The sequence below is a fragment of the Staurois parvus genome, unplaced genomic scaffold, assembly GCF_062004578.1.
Source record: "Staurois parvus isolate SC_StPar_1 unplaced genomic scaffold, SC_StPar_1.0 ptg000349l, whole genome shotgun sequence".
NCBI lineage: Eukaryota > Metazoa > Chordata > Amphibia > Anura > Ranidae > Staurois > Staurois parvus.
In genome coordinates, this window is record NW_028318145.1 from 3,898,215 (window position 1) to 3,925,759 (window position 27,545).

At 37.1% G+C, this 27,545-nt stretch overlaps 1 protein-coding gene and 1 long non-coding RNA gene across 3 annotated transcripts in view; one reads left to right on the forward strand and one right to left on the reverse strand.

The window, feature by feature from the left end:
- Positions 1-8,286, reverse strand: part of LOC149456757 (uncharacterized) — a 47,757-nt gene extending 39,471 nt beyond the window's left edge. Inside the window, exons 1-2 of the long non-coding RNA XR_016313809.1 lie at positions 8,078-8,286; positions 1,006-1,277 (exon numbers count right to left, since the gene is read on the reverse strand). This is a non-coding gene — a long non-coding RNA (uncharacterized LOC149456757). The remainder of the gene's footprint in view (positions 1-1,005; positions 1,278-8,077) is intronic.
- The window catches only part of CLYBL (citramalyl-CoA lyase), a 496,984-nt gene that overhangs the window by 410,614 nt on the left and 58,825 nt on the right, over positions 1-27,545 (forward strand). The window contains exons 3-5 of one of the 2 annotated variants that reach the window (XM_089684538.1): positions 1,106-1,294; positions 12,933-13,034; positions 25,336-25,429. In XM_089684538.1, the coding sequence (XP_089540664.1) occupies positions 1,106-1,294; positions 12,933-13,034; positions 25,336-25,429 (385 nt within the window). The remainder of the gene's footprint in view (positions 1-1,105; positions 1,295-12,932; positions 13,035-25,335; positions 25,430-27,545) is intronic. The other variant, XM_089684539.1, reaches the window with a different exon arrangement.

The window sequence follows — 27,545 nt, forward strand, 5'->3', positions numbered from 1 at the left end:
GTGGTAGTTTATTGAGAACTACAAGCAGGCAGCCGCAAAGACTGTTGGAACTTGTAGTGTTCTCCTTCACAGAATACTGTGAATGAGTGATGTGGCCAGGCAGGCGGAACCCTCATGGCCGTGTTTTTTAAAAAATTGTGACAGCTAGCGGGGGGGGAGCAGATCCTCCGCTAGCTGTCACAATGGGGAGCAGGATAATAGTTTTAAATGGATGTGTACTTTTGACCGTCCTATGGAATGGATAGTGGGTATTAAATTTATAACTGCTTTAATAAGAAGGATATCAGGTGACCTGACTGGATAGCTGAATTTATAAAATATGAATATTAAACAGTTCATGGCTCATTATTTAGCAAGTTCATGGCTCATTATTTAGCACTGATACATTATGTTGCATTAACATTACTAGCTTTATCCTGACGCCATGGAATTTCCCTTAATGTGGTGAATGCCATCAAGCTCTCCTGACTTCCATCATCCAATCATGTGCAAACAAAAATACTTTTTATTTTCCTTGCACTTGATTTGGTATTCTTTGCAAAGTACATTTTTATCATATTTACTAAGCTAAGGGAAACTTCCCTTGCAAAGTGAACAGCCTATGTTCTATTGGTTAATAAACCCCATTGCTTGAGTTTGCATATTCTTTACATGCCAAACACTACATTTAGGATAATGTTTGTGCTTTTCAGTGAAGCAAAATGTATTGTGTATTGTACCTGCTTGCTCTTTAGAGAATACCTTTCTACATTTGTTATAATAATAATAGTTGTTATTATAAACAGTAGTAGTGATAAAAGAAGTTCTATTCATAGAATTATTCTGGTAGAAACAATCTGGCAAAATGCAAGGATACATTTTTTTTTACCACTACTAATAGCAATAATATAAATAGTGCATAAATAGACTATTGCATATGTTCCATTTTCCTCTCTCATAAACTGAAATAGCATATTACCGATTAGTAACACAGGGTTTTAATGCATTGCTGTTGTACACACTTACCTTAAAATATACTTGAGTCAGTGGAACTGAAATTATCTGCCCAAACATTTCTAAAATGAACACTTCAAGAAACCTAAAGCTGTTTATTTATGACTACTAGGTTGAAGCCCGAAAGAATATTGTTAAAACACTTGAAGAATGTGATCTTGGCAACTCTGAAAAGTGTGTCCGGATTAATTCTGTGTCCAGCGGCCTTGCAGAAGAAGATCTGGAAGTCATCTTACAGTCAAGAGTCTTACCCTCTTGTATCATGCTCCCCAAGGTTGAGTCTGCTGAAGAGATAAATTGGGTGAGTTTCATATCCCCTTTCTTTAGTTTGCAATATCTTCCAGCCTAGCAAACCTTGTGCAGTAAACAATGAGTCTGATTAAGCAAAGGATCTTAAAATGTTCACACAATAAATTGTGTGAAGATTTACTTCAATTATCCAATCATGTGAAAAGAAAATCCCTGTTCACTTATTTTATCCGCACATGATTAGATGATTGAAGTGAATATTCACACAATTTATTGTGTGAACATTCTCTAGTCCCTTAGTAAATGAACCTCATTATCTCTTTGCAGTTTTGACATTTTTATATATACAATAAAAATAATTAAGGTTCTAAATATAAATAAAAAGCAGGGGGAGGGGCTTTTATGTACTTTGAGATTTGTGCCAAGAGGGCAAATCAGAGATGGAAATCAACAACCTAAAAAAAAGTGTCTTCTAGCTTATAGATTGAGTTATTGCTTAGTATAATACATTTAATGTTTAATTAGTACTAAGTTGTAAACATGTTAGTTTACAGGGACATAAAGTTGTTAAACCAAAACACCTTGGCTAGTTATGGTAAGCTCTCGGAGAGCCATGGCATGCTACAGTACAATCATAAAATATTTACTGGGATATAACAAATTTATTGTACTTATATTGCTTCAAATTTAAACATATACATAAAAATAGTACAGCCTGTCCTCAAAAAATCTACAGGCTTTGGCAACCATGTGTAGATCTGATACAGGACCCCCAGCCAGCAGGTCAAATCCAGGAGTAAGCCAGCCCCAAACATATAATGAGTTTACCTAAACTAAAACTAATAGATTTATTTCTTCAGTGTGGACATGGAAGTTTGTAATGTGGGAGCTTCTCTCCTTTGGTTGAGTCTCCACACTGACACCCCTATGCAGTGTTAAAAATATTAGTTGGTGCCAGAAAGCCATCAGACTAATATGTGTGTATGTATGTTTAGGTTTTCTGTATGCTAGTTTAAGGTTTTTTACACAAAATGTCTTAAAATGCAAAAATAAACATCTTTAAAAAATCAGATGTCATGATAATATGAATATAACTTGTAAGAACTGAATATTTTTTATTGTGCAGCTACTTAAAGTAGATTTTCCAGGTACAGATTTCTAGAAATTTGTGCCAAGAAATCAGGGATATTTGGAAAATAACAAGTGTGTTTTTTATAGACCCTACTTGGAATTATGCAACAGACACTTCTTTATTGTAATGCTTAAAATGTTTTCAGTACCACCAAGATGTGTAATGTGCTAAAGGATTTCTCCTGTCACTATATATAAAATAATGTACATAAATTATAAAAAGTGCAAAAAAATATGGGTACCTAAGTTATGTTTTGTATCTGAAATTTATAGATAAAAAACTAAAGATTTTTTTTTAGTTCAATACTTTTTAGCTTAAGCAAAAGTTTTTCATTTTCTATACCATTATTATTTTCTGTAGTCTACACCCTTGCCAATAATAGCTAAGCAGTACTTAGGATTTTATCTGTCAGTCCATTTACATAATTGCCCCACTGTGTTTCCATCTTGGACTCCTTAGTACATTTGATATATCAATGTATATTTAAACTGTCATTTTCATGTGAAGGAATAACATCTTATGTTCATTCACACACATACTACATTATTAAAGGATCTCTCTATCTAAAACTGATCTTTCAGCATTACCATTCAGACTATCTGATGATTTTTCTGTCTCTGAGGGTCTGCAGTGGCAAATCCTCTATGTTTAAGATCCTAGGACTGCAAATCTTCTTTGAACACTACAAGAGGGGTAGTACTTGCTCTGTTGGACTGTTGAAATTATTTATTGCAACAGGAGGTGTAGGAAACTCAACTTCCCAAGGTAGTAGAAACAGAACCACATGAAGTCCATGTGTGAAAATGATCTTTTGGGGACTCAGTCCACAACACTCCACCAATAATAAAATAGCACTTTAAGGTGTACATACCCTTGTGTGATATTTCAGTATAAGTATTTACACCTTTTAATATAGAACAAATCTTAAGAAAATAAATTAAACATATATAGCACATAGTTTAGTGCTATAACATTTAAAACATGATATTTTGAGCTAACATAAATTGTCATTGCATCCAGGTTAACGAAAACCCATATTCAGAAAATGGCTGCTTACTGCTGAACTTTATTTTGAAAATGCTAATTACCTGGTGGTTGTTCCATACTTTCTGAGTCACTGACCCAGAAAATTTATACAGATAAGGAATTATGACTTTATAAAGTGAGCATTCCAGGTCAGTAACTCAAAGTATTGAGTCTAGAGGCAGCCAGTTATCTAGCATTTTCAGAAGAAGGTAGTAGTGGCAGTTTAATTTCTGCCAGTAAAGATGTCTTTTTTTTTTTAAAAGGGACAGAAAATGAATATATACCACTTCATAACAGAGGTCTGACATGGTGTACATGCATAGCTTAAAAGTGAAATTATTTTGTTGTAATAATATTAGCCGTATTGCTGCATATAAATGAATCCCTCAGTTTATTTGGACCAAGCTTGCAAAGAACTAGACTTGCTTTGGTTTGCTAGAAAGTAAAAAAAAAAACTCTTTTATGTAATAATTTTGCTAAATGATATATCACAAATACTTTTTTGCTGATAATGTTACACCCTTCCTTGAATAAGCTAAGCCCTGTTACAGTCATATGTGCATACACCGTATAGCCAGATCAGGTGCATGCCAACATTTTAAGAAGCATAAATTAAAGAATCTGGTGGTCATATAAGAATGTATATTTCAAATGTATTTGAATACACATAATGTAACACAATCTGCACTTTGGAATAAGGTGCTATTTAACCAAAAATGCTGCATTTTTTTAATAAAGTTGTTTTACAAACCTATATGATTCTTTTTTTTCTTTTTTTTACTGTACAATGCCGATAACAGTTGAGCTTTTATCAAAACACAGTGCTGACCTCGAGTGCATTAGACATTGAGAAGAGTATAGTGGATTCTGGCTTTATACACACCCACACATACGCACACGTATTACTGAAATCTGAATCTCAAACATAAATATGATCTGCAGTTTTCATTGTTTGAATTTGCAAATGTGAGCCATCCAGTGCTTTAGAGGTGATTCTTCTTCATCAACAGACACATTTTGTTCAGTGTTTTCACCTATACAAACTGTAACATTTATTTTCATTGACAACATTACACAGCAATTTATAAGAAATATCATACAAAGTCTCTTTATTTCTTTTTTTTTTTTTTAATTTATGAGGGTTTATGCAGTCATTTCAAAGATCCACGCCTTTCCCCAAAGTATATCACTTACTGCTGTGTGTCCAGATTTAGAACTAATTAGTTAGTTATAATGCATATACTGTAGAGTAGGCAATATCCCTCATCTTACGGTCTGTCATTGTATAACAATCTTCTATTGAAATGACAACCCCAAAGAGCCAGCAACTAAACCTTCATGCATGTATTAATATTGCACTTGTAATCATTTGCTAAGTAGCATAGTACATCCATATACCATAACCTTCATATACAATAACCTCTTAAAGGTAGTCAGGATTCGAATATTATCTCACCTCTAAAGAGAACCTTTGGTTGCCATTGGTTACAAGACTTCACTGCACTTTACGACATTTAGTTGCCAAATCCATCATGGTAGGCAATGTATCATTGAATAAATATTATTGGCCAATAGCTTTAATTAATATATTATACAGCAAATCTAAGCATTTGAAAATTTAACTGTTGAAGAACTAGAAATCCCAGCAAGCCCTGTGAGGAGCAGATTGTCCACAGCATTATAGTGTGTGAAATGGAGGAAAATACATCCATCCCTTTTATCAAAATCTGCTACATGTAAGGTTTAGAAATCATTTTACTGTTGAAATCCATGCTACCATTTCTGAATAATCATCATTGAGAAATCATGAATTTTGGCATTTATTTAAATTTCACTTTTGTGGAAATCTTTAAAGTAGCAGTATGGGGCAACACTGTCTGGGTGTTACAGATAATTATTCAACATGGTCACATTCAGTGTGATTTTGTAATAGTAATACAGTCACATAACATGTTCTTGTTATCTAATTATTAACCCTGCATGAACAGAGTTTTTTTTCTGTTGGACAATGATTGGAATTGACATTTTGAATAAAATATTAGTCAGCTTTCCTCTGACACACCTAAAAATTTAAATATGTTTATACATAATTACTTTGTTAAGCTTTATGTCAAAAAGTATGACAAAATGACCAGTTATTAATTTTCATTATCACAGCTACTCAATGAGTTGAAAGTCAGTTCAAAACCTTGTAATATGTCTTCTTAGAATAGTGCAATATCATACATCAATATAGTCAAGAGAACACATCAACATGAGAGACAAAATTGCTTATAAAGAAAAAAAAGGGACAGGGTCACTTCTCAGGGCACCTGGGAGAGCAAACAGGAAGCTTTTAACTAGTGTTTTAATTAGCACAGATATTATTTCCTGAACTGTTCTCTACTTCTTCTTTTTTTAATTGCTGACAGGTGTGTTTGTGTTTCATGACTGCGTTTTCAGCCAATAAAATCCTGGAAATGTTAAGTGGCATGTCAAATGTCTTTACAAAACGTGTAAATAATCTAATTGCACAAAAGAAATTATAACTAGCAAATTAATTGCAGCATGTCATTTTTATGATGCCATGTAAAAGATATTGTACCTTTAGCACATTACGTTTAAATATAGTGCACATTTCAGGTATATTCTATACAGATATAGGCAACCAGGTGCATGCAGTGCCACATGAATGGCTACTATACATTGAGAAAATTATGAGAGATGTTCATAGCCATTAATTAAAAAAAAAAGGGGGGGGATCTCAAGGTGTAATCTTAAAAATAAAATGAATACATTTTGGGTTATTTGTTACTAGCACATGTTAAATAAATACTTTGTTTTCTCAGTTTCCAGTTTAATTTATTTTTTTTCCTCTTCTTCTGATATTGTTGTCAACATTTGGTTAACCCTATGACTATACAATGAAATGTGAATTTTGCTTTGGGGCAACAGATGCATCTTATACTTTAAAAGAAAGTAATTGTAATATAAAGACATTGTTGTTCTTGCTTTTCATTCCAAATGCAGATACCGATTTCCATTGTCAGGTGATTTTTTTTATTGGGCCACAAGCCTGAATATGCTAGATTGCAGTGTTTACTATGTGCAGACAGTGGACATATTACCTCTTTTTTAATCTGTCTAAATATTTTAATGCTACATAGTGTTACGTATAACCTACAGTTTCATATTATTTCTCTAGCCTTGAATTATATTTTGCAGGTCACAACACTGTGTCTGAGTTCAGCAGAATAAGAACCTGCTGTGTTTTACATTAGTCACTAGCCAATCGCCTGCAATGTGCACTAGTGGTTTGCTAATCTGTTAGTGATGCCAGATTTTCCAGAAGGCAATGTAGTTTTTTGTGCCTTTTGTTAGTAAATTATTTGCATTGTCTTGGCCTTTATGCTATTGGTTGGTTCACAACATATAGAACCAATCCTAATATGTTTATATCTGAACACATGGTATATTATGACAGCCTGGACTGTAAAAAGTGTTATGGCCTAAAAAACTGAGACTGAGGTGCTGGAGAAAAGGTTGCTTAAATATTGACAATTATTGATTCATTATCACTATCACAATTATCATATATTTTATTTATATATTACCTAAAAATGTATAAAATACATAATGTAGCCGTTCAACAGAAGCCTTTCATGGTGACTTAAAATTTAAGAGAGTTAGGAATTTAAGGTATTTGTGTTATGAATATAACATAGATGAGGATTTTTTGATTAAAGAAAACAATCTAGCAGTTGAGCCTTTATGAAGATTTATCATAGAATATTGTTGTTTAATGTGGGATATTACAATCTCCATTAAACAAATACATCAGTTTTTTTTTTGCGTTCTCTGAACTAGTTTTTTTCCCAAGTATGCATATAAACAGTATATTACTCTAGTAGGATACATATTTTCCATAGCTATAAAGACATTTGACTTTTAAGTGCTTACTGTATAAGGTGTTGCAAATTCTACTGCAGATTGGATTTTACAGAATCTTCAAAACCATTCAACAAACTATTTTATATATTTGGTAATAATTCCTTTAGCATAGCGATTACCCCACAGGGGAACATTAATTGCCATTTCCCAGAGGTAAATGATTGCTGAATGTATTCATACAGGTTCCAGGGAACATTGTACACTGACCCATGCACTAAATAACATGGCTATTCTGTTAGTTATGTGTGTTGGGATTTAAGCATTCTTGGTGACAACTGTCCTCCACTAACTAATGCAGGGGAAGTAGTGCTGAATAAAAGAAACAAGCTAGGAATAAAAAAAAATCAAAAGGGCAATATTTCTACCAACTGTACTGTAAACCAACCAGGCTTGTGGAATATGTTCCGCTTCACTGAGACTTAGCCAAAACCGTTAAATGTTTTTATATTCTGGTTACAGTTTGGTGTGATCTCACACAATATGAATATCTCTACCTACATTTGCAGCCATCATTTATTTTTAGCATGTCAGATCAGATTTCTTCTAGGCCTTCTAACAGTTTGTCTGCACTACATTTTAACTACTATTTAATTTTACTCTAGTAACATTACCCTGAAAATTAGCTGGTTAAATTAAGATCATGACATACAATACATACATATAGTAGATGTATACAAAAGAGCAGGTCACAAGAGCTTTGAAGATTTGCTTTACGGCTATTACAAATCATCACATGGGGTTACTTACTAACTCAGTGCAGACACTCCCAGACTGCCTTTAGACTTTTCACCTGGGCAGAGTTTGCTACGATTGCTCATGTTCCAAAGCCGCTTTCTGCCAGTTACGTCCAAGATTCAGTGTGCTTTGCAATGGCTTTCATTCCTCTTCTTTCAGTTAGGGGTTAAGGAATTAATTTAATATATCTAAAAATTGGCCGCCCCTTCTAAGCTTTTTCCTCCTCACCCCTTCCTAGCCAGGAAAACCACATTCCCCTCCTTTCTCGTGGTTAACCTTTATGTCTAAGATAATTTTAGCAAAGAAAATTTTTAAAAATCAGCTTTGGTTGCCTGCCTCCTCCTCTCCACACTCTCCACTTTCTCTTTCCGCCACTCAATTCACTGAAAAGCCTTTCATCTAAAGAATGTGTTACACATTTTAACACCTTTTTTTAAACTAATTCTTTTTTTATTGAAGTGAAGAGATTTTTTTTATTACACCAGACATCCTTTTTTTTATTCTCTCATTTTTATTTATGCAAAGCATAAAACCTGGAAGCTGATGCACAACTGAAAGATGGGCTTACTTGTTTTCTTTTGTGCTACAATCCCTTGCTTTCCTTTTGTCCTAAGTATGGGTACTTGTTTGACTGGCATGGCTTATTGGAGAATAACAAGCGTAACTCTACCTCTTTTGTCATGGGACAATTCTCCCACAAATCTTGAACAGTGGGCATTCTTCCTCGCACACTATTGGGTGTGCACTGGAATTGAAAGAAGTGCTGAAGGCTGCTACTTCATCCCCTCCCCAATCTCTTTGTGTTTTTTTCTTCTTCTATCACCCCCTCCCCAACACCTCCTCACTTTGCCTGGCCGGAAACATTTAATTGTCCCCTTTTTGCAGAGAAAAAAAAATATTAATTGAAAGGTGCCCTGAAGCTCACCTTTTAAGTTTTATCACTAAGTAAATATTATGTGTCAGAGAAGAACGAGTTAAATTCTTTGTAAGGTTTAAAGATTTTTTTGGTGGAAAGGCTAATGTAACATTTTAGATGTTCTCTTCTGTAAGCCGCTCTCATATTTCCAGGTGGTATGATAATGTATGTTGTACAGGCTTAAAATCAGCAGGGAGGAGACCATTTTCTTCTGTGCTAAGACCTTCTACCATAGAACAAAAGTCCCAAGCCCCAGCATAACATGTGCTGTGTTTATCAGTTATGTCGACTGAGGTAAAAAAAAAAAATTGTAATTATTGCAGGAATGTTGTGCAATATTTATTGTTGCGGTTTGTATTGTCTTCGTTTTTGAGTTTGAGTTATTCATTTTTGTTCCCGTGTGTGTTCTTTAATAAGCTTGTATTTTAGAGGATGGATATTTTACGTATTTCAGAGATGTGATGTTTTGATTTGGTGAAAGAGGGGATGGTTCAAGTGATGGAGAAGGGGGGCTGTGGGGAAAAAGCTAAAAGGGGAAGAACTAACACCTCTAATCCAGCTTCTGGTAAATAGGCTGCCAGCTTTTAGAATGAGTTTCCTTTCTATTAGTCAGAATATTATGCTAAGCCTTAAGCATTAGTTTTTTATGTTGCCATAGCAGCCCTGTTCCTGCAGGGTTGTGACCTGTGATGATTACAGTACAAAGCTTATAGGGTCTTGAAACCCCCTTTGAAGATGAAAAGTCTTTGATGGTTTATATTTATGCAAATCTCTTAGATATGATTTACCCAACTGAGATTGAATAGAGAGATGATTAAAATTCTCAGTTCCTTTGATATCCATCAATGGCTGAATATTTCTTGAAAAAAAATGAATTGGACAAACCTGTCATTTTTGCCTGTTTTTTTTTTCATAAAGAACTTTATTGTACCTGTTAGACATTTCTTATCTTCCAGCAAATAGGAGGATTCCCATCGATTATGTTTAATAAGCGTTGCTTTATTTATTTATGTTGGTCATTGAGAGTTTTCTCCAGACTGTGCTGTGTACTATGATTAATTATTATTATTGTTATTATTATAAAGAATTATTAATGGAAACAAACCCCATTTCCAGAAGCTGAAATAGACTCATTTTAATTCCTTACTTTGAAGTTTTACTACAGGTAGACTATCACTTATACAGAAACCTGAAGATCTGGAATATATGTCCATAATATGTTGCATATTAAGATGTCATGCACACAATAATGCTAAACTTTCTCTAACCCTACCTCTGTACATAACACAGTATCACTAATGATTGAGGTACGGGAAGGACAGGCACATTAAAGCGGAGTTCCACTCAAAAGCAGAAGCTCCGCTTATTTTCCTCCTCCCTCCACCGCCATATTTAGCTCCTTTTGGGGGGGAGCGGGTAACCTTGTTTTGGCAGGTATCCTCTCCCACTTTTGGCTCAGTTCGAAGCAGCAAAGTGAGCTGGATGTTCGGCCCCCTCTTCCCTCCTGCAGTCTTCTGGGAACTTTCACAGATCCCAGGAGAATGCTGGACCAATTAGGAGGCGCAGCCTGACTCGCGCAAGCGCAGTGGACACCAGGCTGTGAAGCCGCAAGCTGCCACAGCCTGGTGCCCACAGTTGAGATGCCGGCACCGTGGAGGGGAGAAGGGACGGCGCGGATGAGAACATCGCTGGACTCTGGGACAGGTAAGTGTGTGTTTATTGAAACTCAGCAGCTACAGTTTTTGTAGCTGCTGACTTTTAATAAACACAAAAACTGCTGGAACTCCACTTTAAACTCTATGTACTTCTCATATATGATAATCATTAAACATATCACTTAGCAGATGGCATGAATGCATGACTTTACTTAGCATGACACCTTGATCTGCTCTGACTTCATGCAATACCACAATATAGTTTGCATTACAGGTTCGGGCATTCTCATGCATTATGTATATTTCTTTGTAGCTACTAATGCGCAGAAAGTGATTCTTAAAGTTGACATGACTTGCTGTTTTAAAGGTATTTTTTAGAAATGTTTATTGTGCCTAAGCAGGATCCTGAAAAATCTAGCTTTTGTCTTGAATTTCTTATGAAAAGGAACGGCGCACTTCCTGATATGCATAGGTACATAGGTGCTCCTGTGTCCTGCCCCTCATAGCTTTATATCTGCAGAGTGAGATCTAAGATACTGTTGTTCTGACTGCTAGTATTGGGATTTGCTGATGTCATTACTGTGCTATTCACTGTTCTCCTTGGAGGTTGTGACATGAAGAGGAAAAACCCTGCCTCTATGAAGATGCTCTCTCCACACAGAGACACAGTGCAGAACAAGGTATGGCAAGTCAGTAATGGGGAAAGGATCAGCTGCAGGAAGAACACAGGCTATAATGGTGAATATTGTGTCATCTGCTTGCTTTTTTGGGCATACTTTCCACAGTTCAGTTTCTCCTTAAAGTAAACCTTGGCTGTGAGAGAATTGAGGGCTGCCCATGCTATCCTCTTTCTGAAAATAGTAGTTCCCTGGCTGTAATGCTGACCCTCTTCAATAATTGAAAAGCCATAGACCTGGTACAGTACAGCAAAGTCAGAATAACTTCTGATTCTGTCCTTACTTGTATACTTGTTCTAGATCAAAATCTCAAACTACTGAAATCAGAAGTTCAGCATGACAGCCAGGAAACTATAATTTGCAAAATGAGAAGTCGGCAATGGCAGCCTTCATGCTTCTCCTAGGGAAAGTCCACTTTAACTGCTTTGTAACTTCAGCCTGTAACTTTACACTCAAATTAAATATACTTTACTTCTACAAGACTTTATTTTAGGTCACGTTTTTAAAACACCAACGTGTTGCAATACAGAAACTCTAGAAGGGCACATTTCATACTGCCTCTGCCTGCTAGTGCAGATATATGCATCATAATGTCTGTTTTGTAGTGCCTACCATATCAGCTGCCAAGCCCTCCTCAGGTTTTATTGTCTCCTTTGTCAAGACAGGAAGTGATGGATAATCTCTTTAATGGGAGTGCAGATGGATCTGGATGAAGGAGCAACAGAGACACCTCTAGACAGCAGCATTGTCAGTCTGGGGGGAGAAGAGTGTCATATGTACTAACAGATTTGAATACAATAACAAATTGAAGTCAAACTCCAGCTAATATTTTATAAGCAGTTGGGTTTTTTTTGGGGGGGTTGGTGGTAAAGATTTTACAAGATAAATAAAAGCTGATCCTTGTAATCACCCCTTCTAGTGGTAAATGGTCTCATCTCTGTAGATTAATTCTGCTGGAGAGCTTGTTCTTTTTGAAAAACAACAGACTTACTGGCTAAAACTCCAGATGAAAATAGAAAAAAAAACTAAAATAGAAAATTAATAAAGCCAGCACATCTGAGAAATGGTTATCTGTGACATAATAAAATAATTACTTTTGGGTTTATTACTGCTTTAAAGCTACATTAGCCAATGCTGCTATTCCAGTGAACAGAAATGTGTTATTTGGATAAAAACAAAGTAATGTCTAAAATAAAAATTGAATGGTTACGTGTAGAGGTTAGCAATTGTAAACAGATGTACTAAAAAGAGTATACGACTATTTTCAGGTATAATAAATTAATGTCTGTCCTTAAAAAATCAAAGTTAAATTTCCTTTGATGCATAGAGGTGCCTACATAATTCTAAGCTGAACTAACACAGGAAAAAACTGTCAAGTGTTAAGTGTACCAAGATATACATTACCTCAGGACCTGAAAGTGTTAAAGAATACCATCATTATAGTTAGCCTTTACTGTGATTTACTGACACCCAATTATTGTGATTCAATGTATATGATATTATAGTGCATTCTGATGTTTTTCTGATACAGTTTCTCGACTGCTTTCCACTTCCTAGGACTATAAATTACATTATATTTTTTTAGAATATAATAAAGGAAAAATTCATTTTTATTTCAGTTCGCAGAAAAGTATCTACAACACTTAAAAGGTAGAAAGCTTGCACAGCCAATTAACTTGGTCACGTTTGTTGAAACTGCCATAGGACTACTCAACTTTAAGGTAAGTGTACAAGAGAAAATATACAGCTACCACTACAAGATGATTTCTGATTGGTTGTTGAGATTTACTGCATAACCCTTTAGTGCCCATATTCATCTGCATTTTGGGGTGTTATGTTGCCTGATGCGATTTCTTTTGAAATTGATGGAAACACATCAAAGTGCATGTCAGTGCCTGCATTGCTGTACATTTTTACCACTTAGTGCAATGCACTTTACATTGCACGTCAATGCGTGTCCTAACACAAATCCGCACATTCACTTTTTTGGGTTGATGCAAATTAGCTGTTCACTTTGCAAGGCAATTTTCCTTTAACATAGTGAATTAGGTGAAGCTCTAGAAGGTTACTGGTAAGTTTAACCCCTGGATTTTTATAATGCCTTTAATCATTCAATCATGTGCAAGCAAAAATACTGTTTTGTTTTTGTTTTCCTTGTACGTGTTTGGGTATTTTTTACACCATATTCACTACGTTTTGGGAACATTTCCTTGCAATGTGAACAGCTTACTAGCCTTTAGTAAATCAACTACTTTAGCTGAATGTGACACTGTATTCTGTATTAAATTTTCATTAACAATGATAATGCACAAAAATTGTAAGGAAACATTTTATAGCAATATGTTACATATTCAGCATGTTAGAATTCAGAGATGTACACATTTATACATATACTGTGACTTCTGCAGACAACCTTATCAACCCTGCTCAACTGATTTTATGATAAAATGAAATATTCAGAACTGGGCATAGTTGTATCTCTGCGATTAGACTGGTACCAGAGATGTCTGTTTGTGACATAAACATGCCTTTTTCAACAGGCAATTGTACCTGTAAATGGAAAATACCTTTCTTTAAAGCTGATCTCCAGGGAAATAAAAAATAAATACACTTGTAATAAGGCATCCCCTATACTACAAAGGTTAAATGCTCATTTTTCCCTAGGGTACCAATAAAAATAAAATTTTTCTATCTTATCCGTGGTTCCCACAAATTCCTCATTCCGTGTAATTGGTCCATTGCAGCCACTTCTTGTCGGCACTCTAGACTTATGGTAGCTACTGTGAGGTCTCCACATACACTATATTGCCAAAAGTATTGGGACATCTGCCTTTATATGCACATGAACTTTAATGGCATCCAAGTCTTGGTTCATAGGGTTCAATTTTGAGTTGGCTCTCCCTTTGCAGCTCTAACAGCTTCAACTCTTTTAGGATGGTTGCCCACAAGGTTTAGGAGTGTGTCTAATGGAATGTTTGACCATTCTTCCAGAAGTACATTTGTGAGGTCAGGCATTAATGTCAGACAAGAAGGCCTGACTCGCAATCTCCACTATAATTCATCCCAAAGGTGTTCTATCAGGTTGAGGGCAGGACTCTGTGCAGGCCAGTCAAGTTCCTCCACCCCAAACTCGGTCATCCATGTCTTTATAGACCTTGCTTGGTGCACTGGTGCGCAGTCATGTTGAAACAACAAAGCGCCATCGACAACCTGTTCCCACAAAGTTGGGTGCATGAAATTGTCCAAAACGTCTTGGTATGATGACGCCTTAAGAGTTCCCTTCACTCGAACTAAGGGGCCAAGCCCAACCACTGCAAAACAACCCTACACCATAATCCCCCCTCCACCAAACTGTACACTTGGCACAATGCAGTCAAGCAAGTACCATTCTCCTGGCAACTGCCAAACCCAGACACGTCCATCAGATTGCCAAACAGAGAATGGTGATTTGTCACTCCAAAGAACACATCTCCATTGCTCTAGAGTCCAGTGGTGGTGTGCTTTACAACACTGCATCCGATGCTTTGCATTGCACTTGGTGATGTAAGGCTTGGATACAGCTGCTCGGCCGTGGAAACCCATTCCATGAAGCTCTCTATACACTGCTGTTGTGCTAATCTGAAGGCCACATGAAGTTTGGAAGTCTTTAGCTATTGACTCTGCAGACAACTGATGACTTCTGCACACTATTATTATTATTATCATACAGGACTTATACAGCGCCGACAGTTTACTCAGCGCTTTACATTATGGAGGGAGACAGTACAGTAACAATACAGTTCAATACAAGAGGGATTAGAGGGCCCTGCTCCTTGGAGCTTACAATCTAGGAGATGCGCTTCAACATGCACTGACCCCGCTCTGTCATTTTATGTGGCCTACCACTTCGTAACTGAGTTGCTGTTGTTCCCAGTTGCTTCCACTTTGTTATAATACCACTAGTGGTTGACTGTGGATTATTTAGTAGCAAGGAAATTTCACGGATGTACTTATTGCACAGGTGGCAACGTATCATGGTACCACGCTTGAATTCACTAAGCTCCTGAGAGCGCCCCATCTTTTGCAAATGTTTGTAGAAGCAGTCTTCATGCCTAGGTGCTTGATTTTATACACCTGTGCTCATGGATGTAATTGGAACACCTGAATTCAATGATTTGGAGGGGTGTCCCAATACTTTTGGCAATATAGTGTATAATGCAAGACCATCAGTCCTGCATTGCAAATAAGTACAGCATAGGTCTGCCCACAAACCTGAGCATCAGAAACACAAGGTGGGCACTGGCTGCCAGTGGGGAAAAGGATATTTAAAGTAAAATGCTTTTTACTGGTACTCTGAAAAATTTATAAAAACACGTTGCTAAATATGCCGTCAGAGAACAAAAATTTGGTGTCGTTGGGCATCCTCTTTCTCTAAATAGAAAACATGGAGAGACAAGGCTTCTTCAATGGGATACCTGACACATTTCAGAAAAAGTTCATCACTTTCATCAGGGGTAGATTAAAGATGAGGATGGTAAGATTGGATTTTACAATGTATTGAATAACAATAAAAATTTTATGCAAGTCTAATCATATACATGAATTATATGATATTCAGTTACATACATACATATATACCATCCAAGACATATGCTAGTACACCAAGAACAGCCATATCTAAAACTGTCTGTCATCATCCGTTGGCACCACAAGTGGACCGCTAAGCACGGATCCCCCAGGAGGCACAAAAGTTCCCACACTGAGGCTACCCCAGCAGAGCCACAGCTGAGCTGAAAGATGTAAACAAAAACTGGTGTATAACATTTATATGTCAGACAGACTTATGAAAGATATCCATTGAAATCAATCAGAGAGTGCCTGAGTATAGAGCCGGAAAGCCAGCCATGAATGGCTCTCATTTAATTGCAATCTACCATAGGGGGAATATAAAATAGCTTGAACCAAAACAATATCCTCATAAACAAACATTCAACCTTAACAGTACATGAGAAATTTTTATCTCACCCGTATGTAGTGGATGAGGTGGGAGGCCTAGTAGCTGTAACAAAAGGTGGACCAGGAGAATCCATAAATAACATAAAAATAAAGAGTAAGAGTGGTTACTGGTACCCTAGGCAAAAGGAAGCATTGAACCTTTGCAGTAAAAAGGGAGCACTACTGCAAGGGTAGTGTTTTCATATCCCTGAACTTCAGCTTTAAATTAATAAAGCATGCCTAATGTCTATGGCTACACTAAAAATGAACCAGTCATTAATGGGCATTTGTAGAAACTCTTCACTGAAATCCTTATAACAGTTCAGCCCTACTGCTCAGGGGAATACGTGACTCTGATTCTTTACATGCATTCTTTAGTTGTTAGAGCAGAGATGTCAGGTTGTAAGGTCCCCATAGATGGTTTCTAGCCTTCTGCCTGATCTCAGTATTAATAAGAGACACTCGTAAAGCCCTCACACAACAAAGGTGTTGTCAGGATTACATGAAAGAAAAGTAAATGTTTTGTTAACAAACTGCTTTACCCCATCCAGCAGCCTGGAAAGAGTTTATCGGTTATGTACATTAGAACTGAGCATAGACAGGCAGCCTATATAAGGGGCTTAAGCTGCAAATACATTATTTCATTTAAATTTTTTCATTTAAAGAACATGATTGATTCTTCACTTGATTGCTAATAGCGGGGTCAAATTGATATTTGTTTTTAACATTTGTTCAGTTTTCTAGTAGTAAATTGGGTCAAATTGCCATGTTGTTGTTAACCACAGTGAAGAAAAAATTTGAAGGCCCAGGATGGAAAATTTTTCTTCAACAGTCTTATTTAAAGGGTAACTCCCCTTTGGTGGAAAAAAATAGCAAGTAAAAAAAATAATAATATACCATATACAATTGCGATTCAAGTCATATTGTGATTGAATGTTATTAAAAATTACCTTTCCATCTTAATCTGCATCACTGTAATTTTCTGTAAAATGCAATGCAGAATGTGTAAAGAACACCCCCAGAAACATAATTTCCTGCTTGTGTGATTGGCTCACTGATTTTTCAAGTCAGATTTTAGGCATCCCCTGCAACAAAAATGGAATTTTGGTGAGATACTCCCAATAGGAAATCACATCTAAACCCTGAAATTTTTCCCATTAGAGCCCTGCAAGTGCAGCAACTGTTTGTTAGTTAGGAATCTACTCCCATTAGATTCACTTTGCACATGGACACAGACAATCAAACAGCTCTTTCGTCAGAATAACAAAAGGTAGGAATCTGCAAAAGAGTTTGTTAAAATACTGGCAATGTACATAGATTGCCCAGAGAGAAATGTTTTGTTTTCTCAACAAAAGTGGAGTTACTCTTTAACATAACAGTTTTAATTGTTTCAGCTTGGAAAATTCAATTATTTCCAAAATTGAATTTTTAAAGCAAATTATATTTTGAAGAACTTTCCAATAACATTCATCAGGTCATTAAATGTATTAAGAGTTTTTTGGGTTTTTTTTTTTTTTTTTACAAATTTTCATATGAATATTCCTTGTACTACTAATAAATGGCCAGTTTTAGTTGAAATTGTTTCTTTTACAGGGGAGAAAATAAGTCACAAGGTATACAGGTTTTATATTGTCTTCATGAAGCCAAAGTATCCCCAATGGTTGCCACAAAGTGAGAACTTCTACCAATGTGTATTATGGCTCATTCACACCAGTGGTCAGGGGGTGGTGAAACTCTACAGTTAGATCACTGTTATCTCCCAATTTGTAATGAATAAAAATTTAAAGAAAACATTGCAACCCCAATTTCAAAAAAGTTTGGACTTTTGTGTAAAATCTACATTAAAACAGAATGCAATGAATAGCAAATATCATAAACCCATATTTTATTCACAATAAAAAAAAACTTATCAATTGTTTAACCGCCTCCCACTCGCCATATAGTACAATGACGGGCACAAGGCGGTTCTCTCCTGGGAGCACGTCATATGATGTCCTCCCATTCTAACCACGCATGTGCGGCTCCGGGAGCACACAGCGCGGCGATCAGCGGTGCGCTGTGTCCTTCGGACACAGTGGATCACCGATCAACAGAAAGAGCCGAAGATGTCGGCTCAGTCATGTGACCAGCTGTGTCCAATCACAGCTGATCGCATGTAAATAGGAAAAATGCTGGTTGTCACGCTGACAGCTCAAGAGGAGAGGAGAGCCAATAATCGGCATCCCTCAGAGGGGACATGTACAGTGATCATCAGGGCACTGATGATCAGTGTGCCCTGATGATCTGTGTAGCCCCAGCAGTGCCACCTGTCAGTGTCCATCAGTGCCAGCTGTCAATGCTCATCCATGCCACCTGCCAGTGCCCATCAGTGCCACATCAATGCCACATTTCAGTGCCTACCAGTGCACATCAATGCCACATATCAGTGAGCTGCCTTTCAGTGTCACCCATCAGTTCCAGTCAGTGCCACCTATCAGTGCTGCCAATCAGTTCCATCTATCAGTGGTGCCAGTCAGTGCCGCCTATCGGTGTGCATCAGTGCCACCTATCATTGCTGCCTAACAGTGCCATATATAAGTGCTGCCTTTCAGTGCCCATCAATGATGCCTGTCAATGCTCATCAGTGCCCATCAGTGCCACCTATTAGTGTACATCAGTGCAGCCTATCAGTGCCCATCACTGCAGCCTCATTAGCGAACATCAGTGAAGGAGAAAAATCACTTATTTACAAAATTTTATAACAAAAACTAAGAAAAAACTTTTTTTTTCTTCAAACTTTTCAGTGGTTTTTGGTTTGTTTAAGAAAAAATAAAAAAACCCAGATTTGATTAAATACTACCAAAATAAAGCTCTATCTGTCAAAAAAAAATGATAAAAATGTCATATGGGTACAGTGTTGTATGACCGCGCAATTGTCATTCAAAGTGCAACAGCGCTGAAAGCTGGAAATTGGCATGGGCAGGAAGGGGGTATAAGTGCCCTGTAGGCTAGTGGTTAAACTGAAAAGAAGTGCTATTTTAAGAAAAAAAAATAGGGTAATTCTGAAATTGATGGCAGCAACATGTCTCAAAAAAAGATGGGACAGGGCAACAAAAAGCTGGCAAAGTATGTGTTAATAACAAGGAAAAGCTGGAAGAACATTTTGCAACTAATTAGGTTAATTGGTAACAGGTCAGTAACATGACTGGGTATAAAAAAGGCACCTTAGAGAGTCAGAGTGTCTCAGAAATAAAGAGGTTGACTAGTCATTGAAAAGCTGTGTCTAGAACATGATCCAGATACACCGCCATCTTCTGTAGGCCAAAGCTCATTTCAAATGGTCTGTTGCAAAGTGGAAAACTGTTCTGTGGTCAGACTAATCCAAATTTGACATTCTTTTCGGCAACCATGTTATCAGTATTCAGTTCAAAAGCCTGCATCTCTGATGGTATGGGAGGGGGGGGCATTAGTACATATGGAATGCACAGCTTGCATATCTGGAAAGACACAATCAATGCTGAAAGATGTATCCAGGTTTTAGAGCAGTATATGCTCAGGTCAGAATGGGACAACATTCCTCTCCCAAAACTCCAGCAAATGGTCTCCTCAGTTCCCAGATATTTACAGTGTTGTTAAAAATATAAGGGATGCTTTTTTTTTTGTTTTTCAATCGGACCTGTACTTTGCCAGCTTTTTGTTGCCTTGTCCCCACATTTTTGAGACGGTTTGCTGACATAAATTTCAAAATTACCTTATTTTTTTCCTTAAAATGTAAATGTTCTTATTTTAAACTTTTGACATGCTTTCTATTTTCTACTGTGAATACAATATAGGATTATGAGATGCAAATCATTGCATTAAGTTTTTATGTAGATTTTTCACGGTGTCTCAACTTTTCTGGAATTGAGGTTGTATGATTCTCCTTTAATAAAAGATCAGAATCCAGACATACTGTATTGAAAGCCAATCAATCAAAAGTGCAAGTCCCATACAATGATAGGAGATATGTTCACCTCCAACATGAGTGCAATAAAACATCTAAAATAGACTTTTTAAGCAGGCAAATAGAGAAGCCAGTCATTGATCGATATTTTTCTTTAATGGCTAATAACTATGGTTTCAGTTATTTCAGTAGTACCTTGTTCAAGTCAAATTGTAGTTTGTAGTTTATATTGTAGTAGAATGAGCTTACTATTAATACAGCTACATAACGCAGAGTAAATACACCACTTTAAAAAATTATTAGATCTTTTGAAAGTGGCCAGACATAAGGTATCCACATCTATTAACAATAATGGAGGAATTTTTCTTTTTTCTTCATTTTTTTTTCAGTTGTAGTTTATGAAGTCTGAGTCAGGAAAAAAATTACACCAGTATTGTTTATGTGACATTTTTCTTTATGTAGGATACGGCCTAGCCAAAATATGCACTTTTCATTTTTCATAAAGCATATAATAATAACATATAATTAGACTCTGCTGTTTAAATTATCTGTACTTGGTATTATCTTCATCTAAGAGTGAACCTGTAGCCAAGCTCACTTCAGGTACTTACATATTTTAACCACTTTATTACCAGGAACTTTTACCCCATTCCTACCCAGGCCAATTTTCAGCTTTCAGCACTGTCGCACATTGAATGGCAATTGTGTGGCCATGCAACAGTGTACCCAAACTAAATTGTTATTATTTTGTTTACATAAATAAATCTTTCTTTTGGTGGTATTTGATCACCACTAGTTTTTGCGAAAATTTGGGGGGAAAAAACTAGTTTTTCTTTGTTTCTGTGATAAAATTTTGCAAATAATTGTTCTTTATAAATTTAGGGCAGAATGTATTCTTTGGTGAAAATAACCCAAATCAGTGTATATTATTTAGTCTGTAGGAAAGAGTCCAAAAACTATGGTATATATTTAAAAATCAATCAGTCTTGCTGTACTGACATCTCATTTCTTGAGGCCACAAATGTCAGGACAGTACAGATATTCCCCACATTTTTGGAAGGTAGACAGTCTGAGGTATTTAGTAAGAGGCAAGTTTTTGAGGTTGTTATTTTGTGGAAAATAAAAAGAAAATGCTTTCATTATTTTTTTTTTCTACATGTTATCACCAGTGCAGAAAAGTGTCATCATACAACTAGTGTGGCGGTGATCAGGGACACTGACTGGTGCCAGTAAGAAAAAAAAAGTTATGTTTTTTTTTCAATTTTTTTATTAAATTTTTTTTCTTTTATTTATGATTTTTTTTATAACACACTATGACCAGAGTAACATAATGTTAATTTTTTTTTACACATTATGATTGCTTATTGCAATAGAATTCATTGCTACTGTATGAACAAGCAGTTTATGGAATTAAATTGATTAATTCAGTTTGTTTTGTTGTGATTAGCTGTAATTGACCACAGTTAATCACATGACACAGATGGGCTATGATTGGCTGTACTATGTGATCACTGTGACCAATCACGGCTAGCAACACAATTGTTTTCAATGGGTGGCATGAAAGTGAGCCATCCATTGTTTACAGTTGTCATGTGACCTGCTGTGATTGGTCACAGCGGTCACATGGTTCCGGCAACAGGCCAGTACACAGATCAGTCATCGGTAGACACAGCTGATGGACACAGCCAGTGACAGATCTCGCTGCAGCATGGCCTTGCAGGCGCACGCAGGGTGGCGATCCAGGGGGACGCCATATGATGTCCACCTGGATCGACGAATGTCCCACCAGGCTGTCATTTTACTATTGACTGGGCGGGAAAGGGTTAAACAAGCAGTAAATGAGCTTTGAAACAATGTATCTACTTTACTCAAGGTTCACAGCCAAAGCACTGAAGTCCTTCTCTCAGCTTTGCTATTCATCCTGCTAACTGTGTCTAAGCACCTGTTCTATATTTCTATCAGAGATTGTGTAGTGTTTTTCTATTATTGAAACAGCACTATTGTCATATATATATATACAGTGGGGATCGAAAGTTTGGGCACCCCAGCTAAAAATTTGCATTAATGTGCATAAAGAAGCCAAGGAAAGATGGAAAAATCTCCAAAAGGCATCAAATTACAGATTAGACATTCTTATAATATGTCAACAAAAGTTAGATTTTATTTCCATCATTTACACTTTCAAAATAACAGAAAACAAAAAAATGGCGTCTGCAAAAGTTTGGGCACCCTGCAGAGTTAATATCTTGTACTGCCCCCTTTGGCAAGTATCACAGCTTGTATACGCTTTTTGTAGCCAGCCAAGAGTCTTTCAATTCTTGTTTGAGGTATCTTTGCCCATTCTTCCTTACAAAAGTCTTCCAGTTCTTTGAGATTTCTGGGCTGTCTGTCACGCACTGCTCTTTTAAGGTCTATCCATAGATTTTCAATTATGTTGAGGTCAGGAGATTGTGAAGGCCATGGCAAAACCTTCAGTTTACGCCTCTTGATGTAATCCCCTGTGGATTTCAAGGTGTGTTTAGGATCATTATCCATTTTGTAGAAGCCATCCTCTCTTTAACTTCAGCTTTTTCACAGATGGCATCTAGTTACCATCCAAAATTTGCTGAAATTTTATTGAATCCATTTTTCCTTCTACTCGTGAGATGTTCCCTGTGCCACTGGCTGCAACACAACCCCAAAGCATGATTGATCCAACCCCATGCTTAACAGTTGGACAGAGGTTCTTTTCATTAAATTCTGTGCCCCTTCTTCTCCAAACGTAACTTTGCTCATTCCGGCCAAAAAGTTCAATTTTAACCTCATCGGTCCACAGAACTTGTTTCCAAAATGCATCAGGCATGTCTATATGTTCATTTGCAAAGTTCAAACGATGATTTTTGTGGTGAGGACGTAGAAGAGGTTTTCTTCTGATGACTCTTCCATGAAGACCATATTTGTACAAGTATCTCTTTATAGTGGAATAGTGTACCACAACTCCAGTGTCTGCCAGATCTTTCTGGAGGGATCGTGCAGTCAAACGTGGGTTTTGAATTGTTTTTCTCACAATCCTGCGAGCTGTTCTGTCTGATATTTTTCTTGGTCTTCCAGATCTTTCTTTAACTTCCACTGTTTGTGATGACTGCCATTTCTTAATTACATTCCGAACAGAGGATATTGACATCTGAAAACGCTTTGCTATCTTCTTATAGCCTTCTCCAGCTTTGTGAGCGTCAACTATTTTCAGTTTCAGTTTTCTAGACAACTGCTTAGAAGAACCCATGGTGCTGATTGTTGGGGCAAGGTCAGATGAGTCTGGGCATTTAAAACCTTTGAGATTGACATCATCTGGTCTTCCCAGACGATGATTGAGAACAATCCATGACACTGGCAGGTCTCAGCTTTGCAAAGGGGGCAGTGCATGCTATAAATTCTGCAGGGTGCCCAAACTTTTGCAGACGCCATTTTTTTTTGTGTAAATGATGGAAATAAAATCTAACTTTTGTTGACATATTATAAGAATGTCTAATCTGTAATTTGATACCTTTTGGAGATTTTTCCATCTTTCCTTGGCTTCTTTATGCACATTAATATAAATGTTTAGCTGGGGTGCCCAAACTTTCGATCCCCACTGTATATATATTTATATATATATATATATATATATATCATGCGCCATTTTACCAAAACATATTACATAATTACTAGAGGGGAGCACGGCAAATTTCAGTATAGAAAACTGCCACAGGTCCACTATGGTTTGGACTTGGCATAAGAGATTTGTGAGCAGACAAGCGTTGTGACTGTGTGTTCTTAAATCTAACAAAGTATAAAATCCAAATGTGCAAATAAAAACAATTATGAGGCAACAATCAGCATTTCTCATACAACTAATCATAATCCTAATAGAATTATTCCAAAACCATAATATGGAAAGTCCAGAAAACAAATAAGTCCCAAAAAAAACAAGAAAGCATTTCCTCTTGAAGTGACACCAAACTCTGTAAAAAAAAAAAAAAATTCCATTCAAGTATGTATTCTCAACTCAGAAAGGTACCTTATTGCTCTCGACCTCTTCCAAATCTCCAGGTTCCTTTTTTCTTTTTTTCTAGTGGAATCTGACTTCCTAGTGGCTGATTATGCTCATTCTCCTTTGTTCCACTGTAAGGTCAATGAAGGCTTGTTTTAAAGTTGTACTCTGGGCAAAAACATTTTTACCCCACACCTCAATTCCCTACCCCTCTAACCTATGCTGGCAGGCATTTTTCCCTTTTATCTGGTGAAGAAAGCAATACTTGCCTAAGTGCCCCATCCAGGTCCTTTGCCGCAGCTGGTTCCGATGTGGTGGACTGCTAATTCTGTGCTGCAACACAGCTGCAATGCTGGCACCCCAGAAAACCAGTCCCTTACCATACCCTTGTGATGGCATCAGGCCCCCACTGCCAGCCATGCAATAGTCAACCACTTCACATAGGCAGTGTCCACGTCACATAGGTGTCCACATCACATAGGACACCCAAAAGACGACTCTTCAAGTAAGTCAATAGGTGAGGAGAAGAGTCAGGCCAGCTTTAAAGCTTATTTACTGCTCTGAAAGAATCTGTAAATACTTGAATATCCATAGAACAACCACAGAATAATTTTAAACTTTTAGGATGGCCATATAGTATACTACGTTAAACAAATTAAACAACTTTTAGCCAGTTGCTGAGACCAAAAACAATCAAGTAGATTTAGGCAACCATCACCAAAAGTGATTGTTCATTTCCATGTTCTAGAAGTTGTTTTAGGTAGGTTACCTTGCTCTTTCTGGACTTTTTTATGATTGAAAGGCATCTGCAATTGATACAAAATTATTGATAGCATGGCCAGCTTTAGCATTAGTTTTACTTTGAAAAGTATAGTGTGTCAGTGTGCTGAAGCTATGCTCTCCAAGATATGCATTATATGACTATATGAAGACAACCAATGTAATGATAGAATATGTACAGTACATGTAATAAATGAATATGTAAACTATTGTTGACTGGCTTTACATAACATAATTGTTACTACAGATATAGTTCAAATTTAGCAAAAGAAGCAAAATGAGTCAATGGGCTCTTTGTGCTATGCAAGATGTTATTTATGGTTTTGCTTACATTTAGAATGTTTGTGAAGAAGCACTACAGAGAGGACCTCAAGCTGGCTTGCACCTAGATGGAGTCGTCTTTGGAGCAGAAGATTTTAGAGCCAGTATAGGTTTGAACTAATAAATTCTGTAATAAGGATGTATATATATATATTTTGTGAGTTTTCATTGCCAGCACACAATGTCAGGGCTGCTGTTAGAAACCACATGGCCCCATACAGTGAACCTGACAGCCCCTCCCCCCACCAAACAACACAGGTTACTATGCTTCAGTTGTGAATGAACACAATGAGCTATCAGTACCAATCACTCATTGTGTTCATTCAGGAAAGGAAGGGCTGTTAAATGTGACATATTTGCTGGACCCTTCCCTCACTCTCCATCCAGAAGGATCTTATTGTGTGCTTGCTGCTTTCGGTGGGAAGGAGAGGAGGGAAGCTGGCAGTACTGCGGGGCTGGGCGCACACAGGGGTGTCTGGACAGCAGAGGGAAAAGTATGGTGTACAGGTGGAATGGTGATGGGTGTGGTGGGGCAATAACTGGAACCAATCCCCTGTATGTCTCTGCAGCAGCTGAAGGCCAGTGGGAGGAGAAGCATCCAACTTTCCGCTGCTGTAGAGAGAACGATACAGGGGATTGGTTCCAGTAATTGACACCCCATGCCCTCCCTGTGCATGTCTTTTTCACCCCCCTGCTGGCTTGGGCCCCTCACAGGGGGACTGGTGGTACCCCCTTCTCCATGACCCTGCACAATGTAATGTTATACCACTGGTTGTAATCAAATCCCACTTTTCTATATGAAATAAAAAGAAAGAGGACACTTGAGTCTGGATGTCATGTGATAGAGCCAGAATATATACTGTCCATTTGTACTCTACATACTTACCTGCTTTGTTTCATACAGTTTTGTATCAGAAATAACACTGTTGTTCGCTTTCTTTGGTATGTACATTGTATTCACTATTCACTTGAACAGATATCCCGAGTTATTCTCTCTAAGCCTTATCAGGTCCATTCACATGAGTGCTCTGCAATAACCTGTGTGTTACTGCACTGTGGTGTTGGCATTAGCTGAAGTTTGGCTTCAGTTTGTTAGTGTATTTAGATTTGCTAGCACATCTAATACTCACCTCCTCTCAAGCTGACAATGCTGCTGTGCAAAGGCGCCCCCTGTGCTCCATCATCCACAGTGGGGGCACTGTAATATAGAAGGTGTGTTAACTGGCGAGATCATCAGGTGAAAACAGGAAAAAAAGCCTAAGAAAACTGATGCAGCCATCACATCTAAAGATTGGTAAGATGCAGTTCTGTACATTTTTGGTTTTGGATTTAATACTACTGTAAAGTAAAATATAGCTCTCCATCTCAGTTTGTTTATATCCAACACAGCCTTGCCTGCAGGTTGTAATATTTGTGCTGAAGGAGCCTACAGACATGACCTTACTATCTCCCAACCTGACCAATGACAGTTGGATTGGAGGTGATCATATACTTGTAGGTAGTCTACATCTGCAATAGCCCCCACTACAGTCTAAAGGAAGGATTCGGTTGATAGTTTGAACATTAGCAACACATTTCAAAAGGAAAAGATTTGGTTGGCCACACATCTTAAATCACCTTTATTATGGATCCTTCAATAAAGTCGTAAAACCTATAAATGCAGCTGAAAACAACAGCTAACATGTTTCAGGCTTATTCATCACTTATTCCTAGCTGAGAAAACGTTTTTTCAGCTATGAATAAGTGCTGAATAAGTGCAAAGAGCATTAGTTGTTGTACTCTGTTCCCTCTGTGGTATTTATGACAATATGATTTTCGCTTATTAATGTTTATTCAGCGTTTATTCATAGCTGAGAAAATCTTTTCAGCTAATAAGCATGAACTGCATTAGTTGTTGTCTGTTCCTGCTGCTGTATTTATGACAAAATGGTTTTATTGAAAGATCCATAATAAAGGTAATTAAAGACATGCGGTCAACAAACTCTTTTCCTTTTCCTATGAAGACAGCTACGAGCTGGGCCAACACTTATTAGTGTGATAGCGGCAGTATATTACTGGACCGGCCTGGAACGATGCTTTTCTCTTTGATTGGCAACACAATACTTTTATTTTCCATGCACAGGTCAAGTCAAACAAAATGTAGCTTTTCCTGTTCTCCTCCCTTAGAAGCAATACTTGTATATAACCACTTGTGCGTTTTTATGCAAGATTTTTTCGATGGCTTGG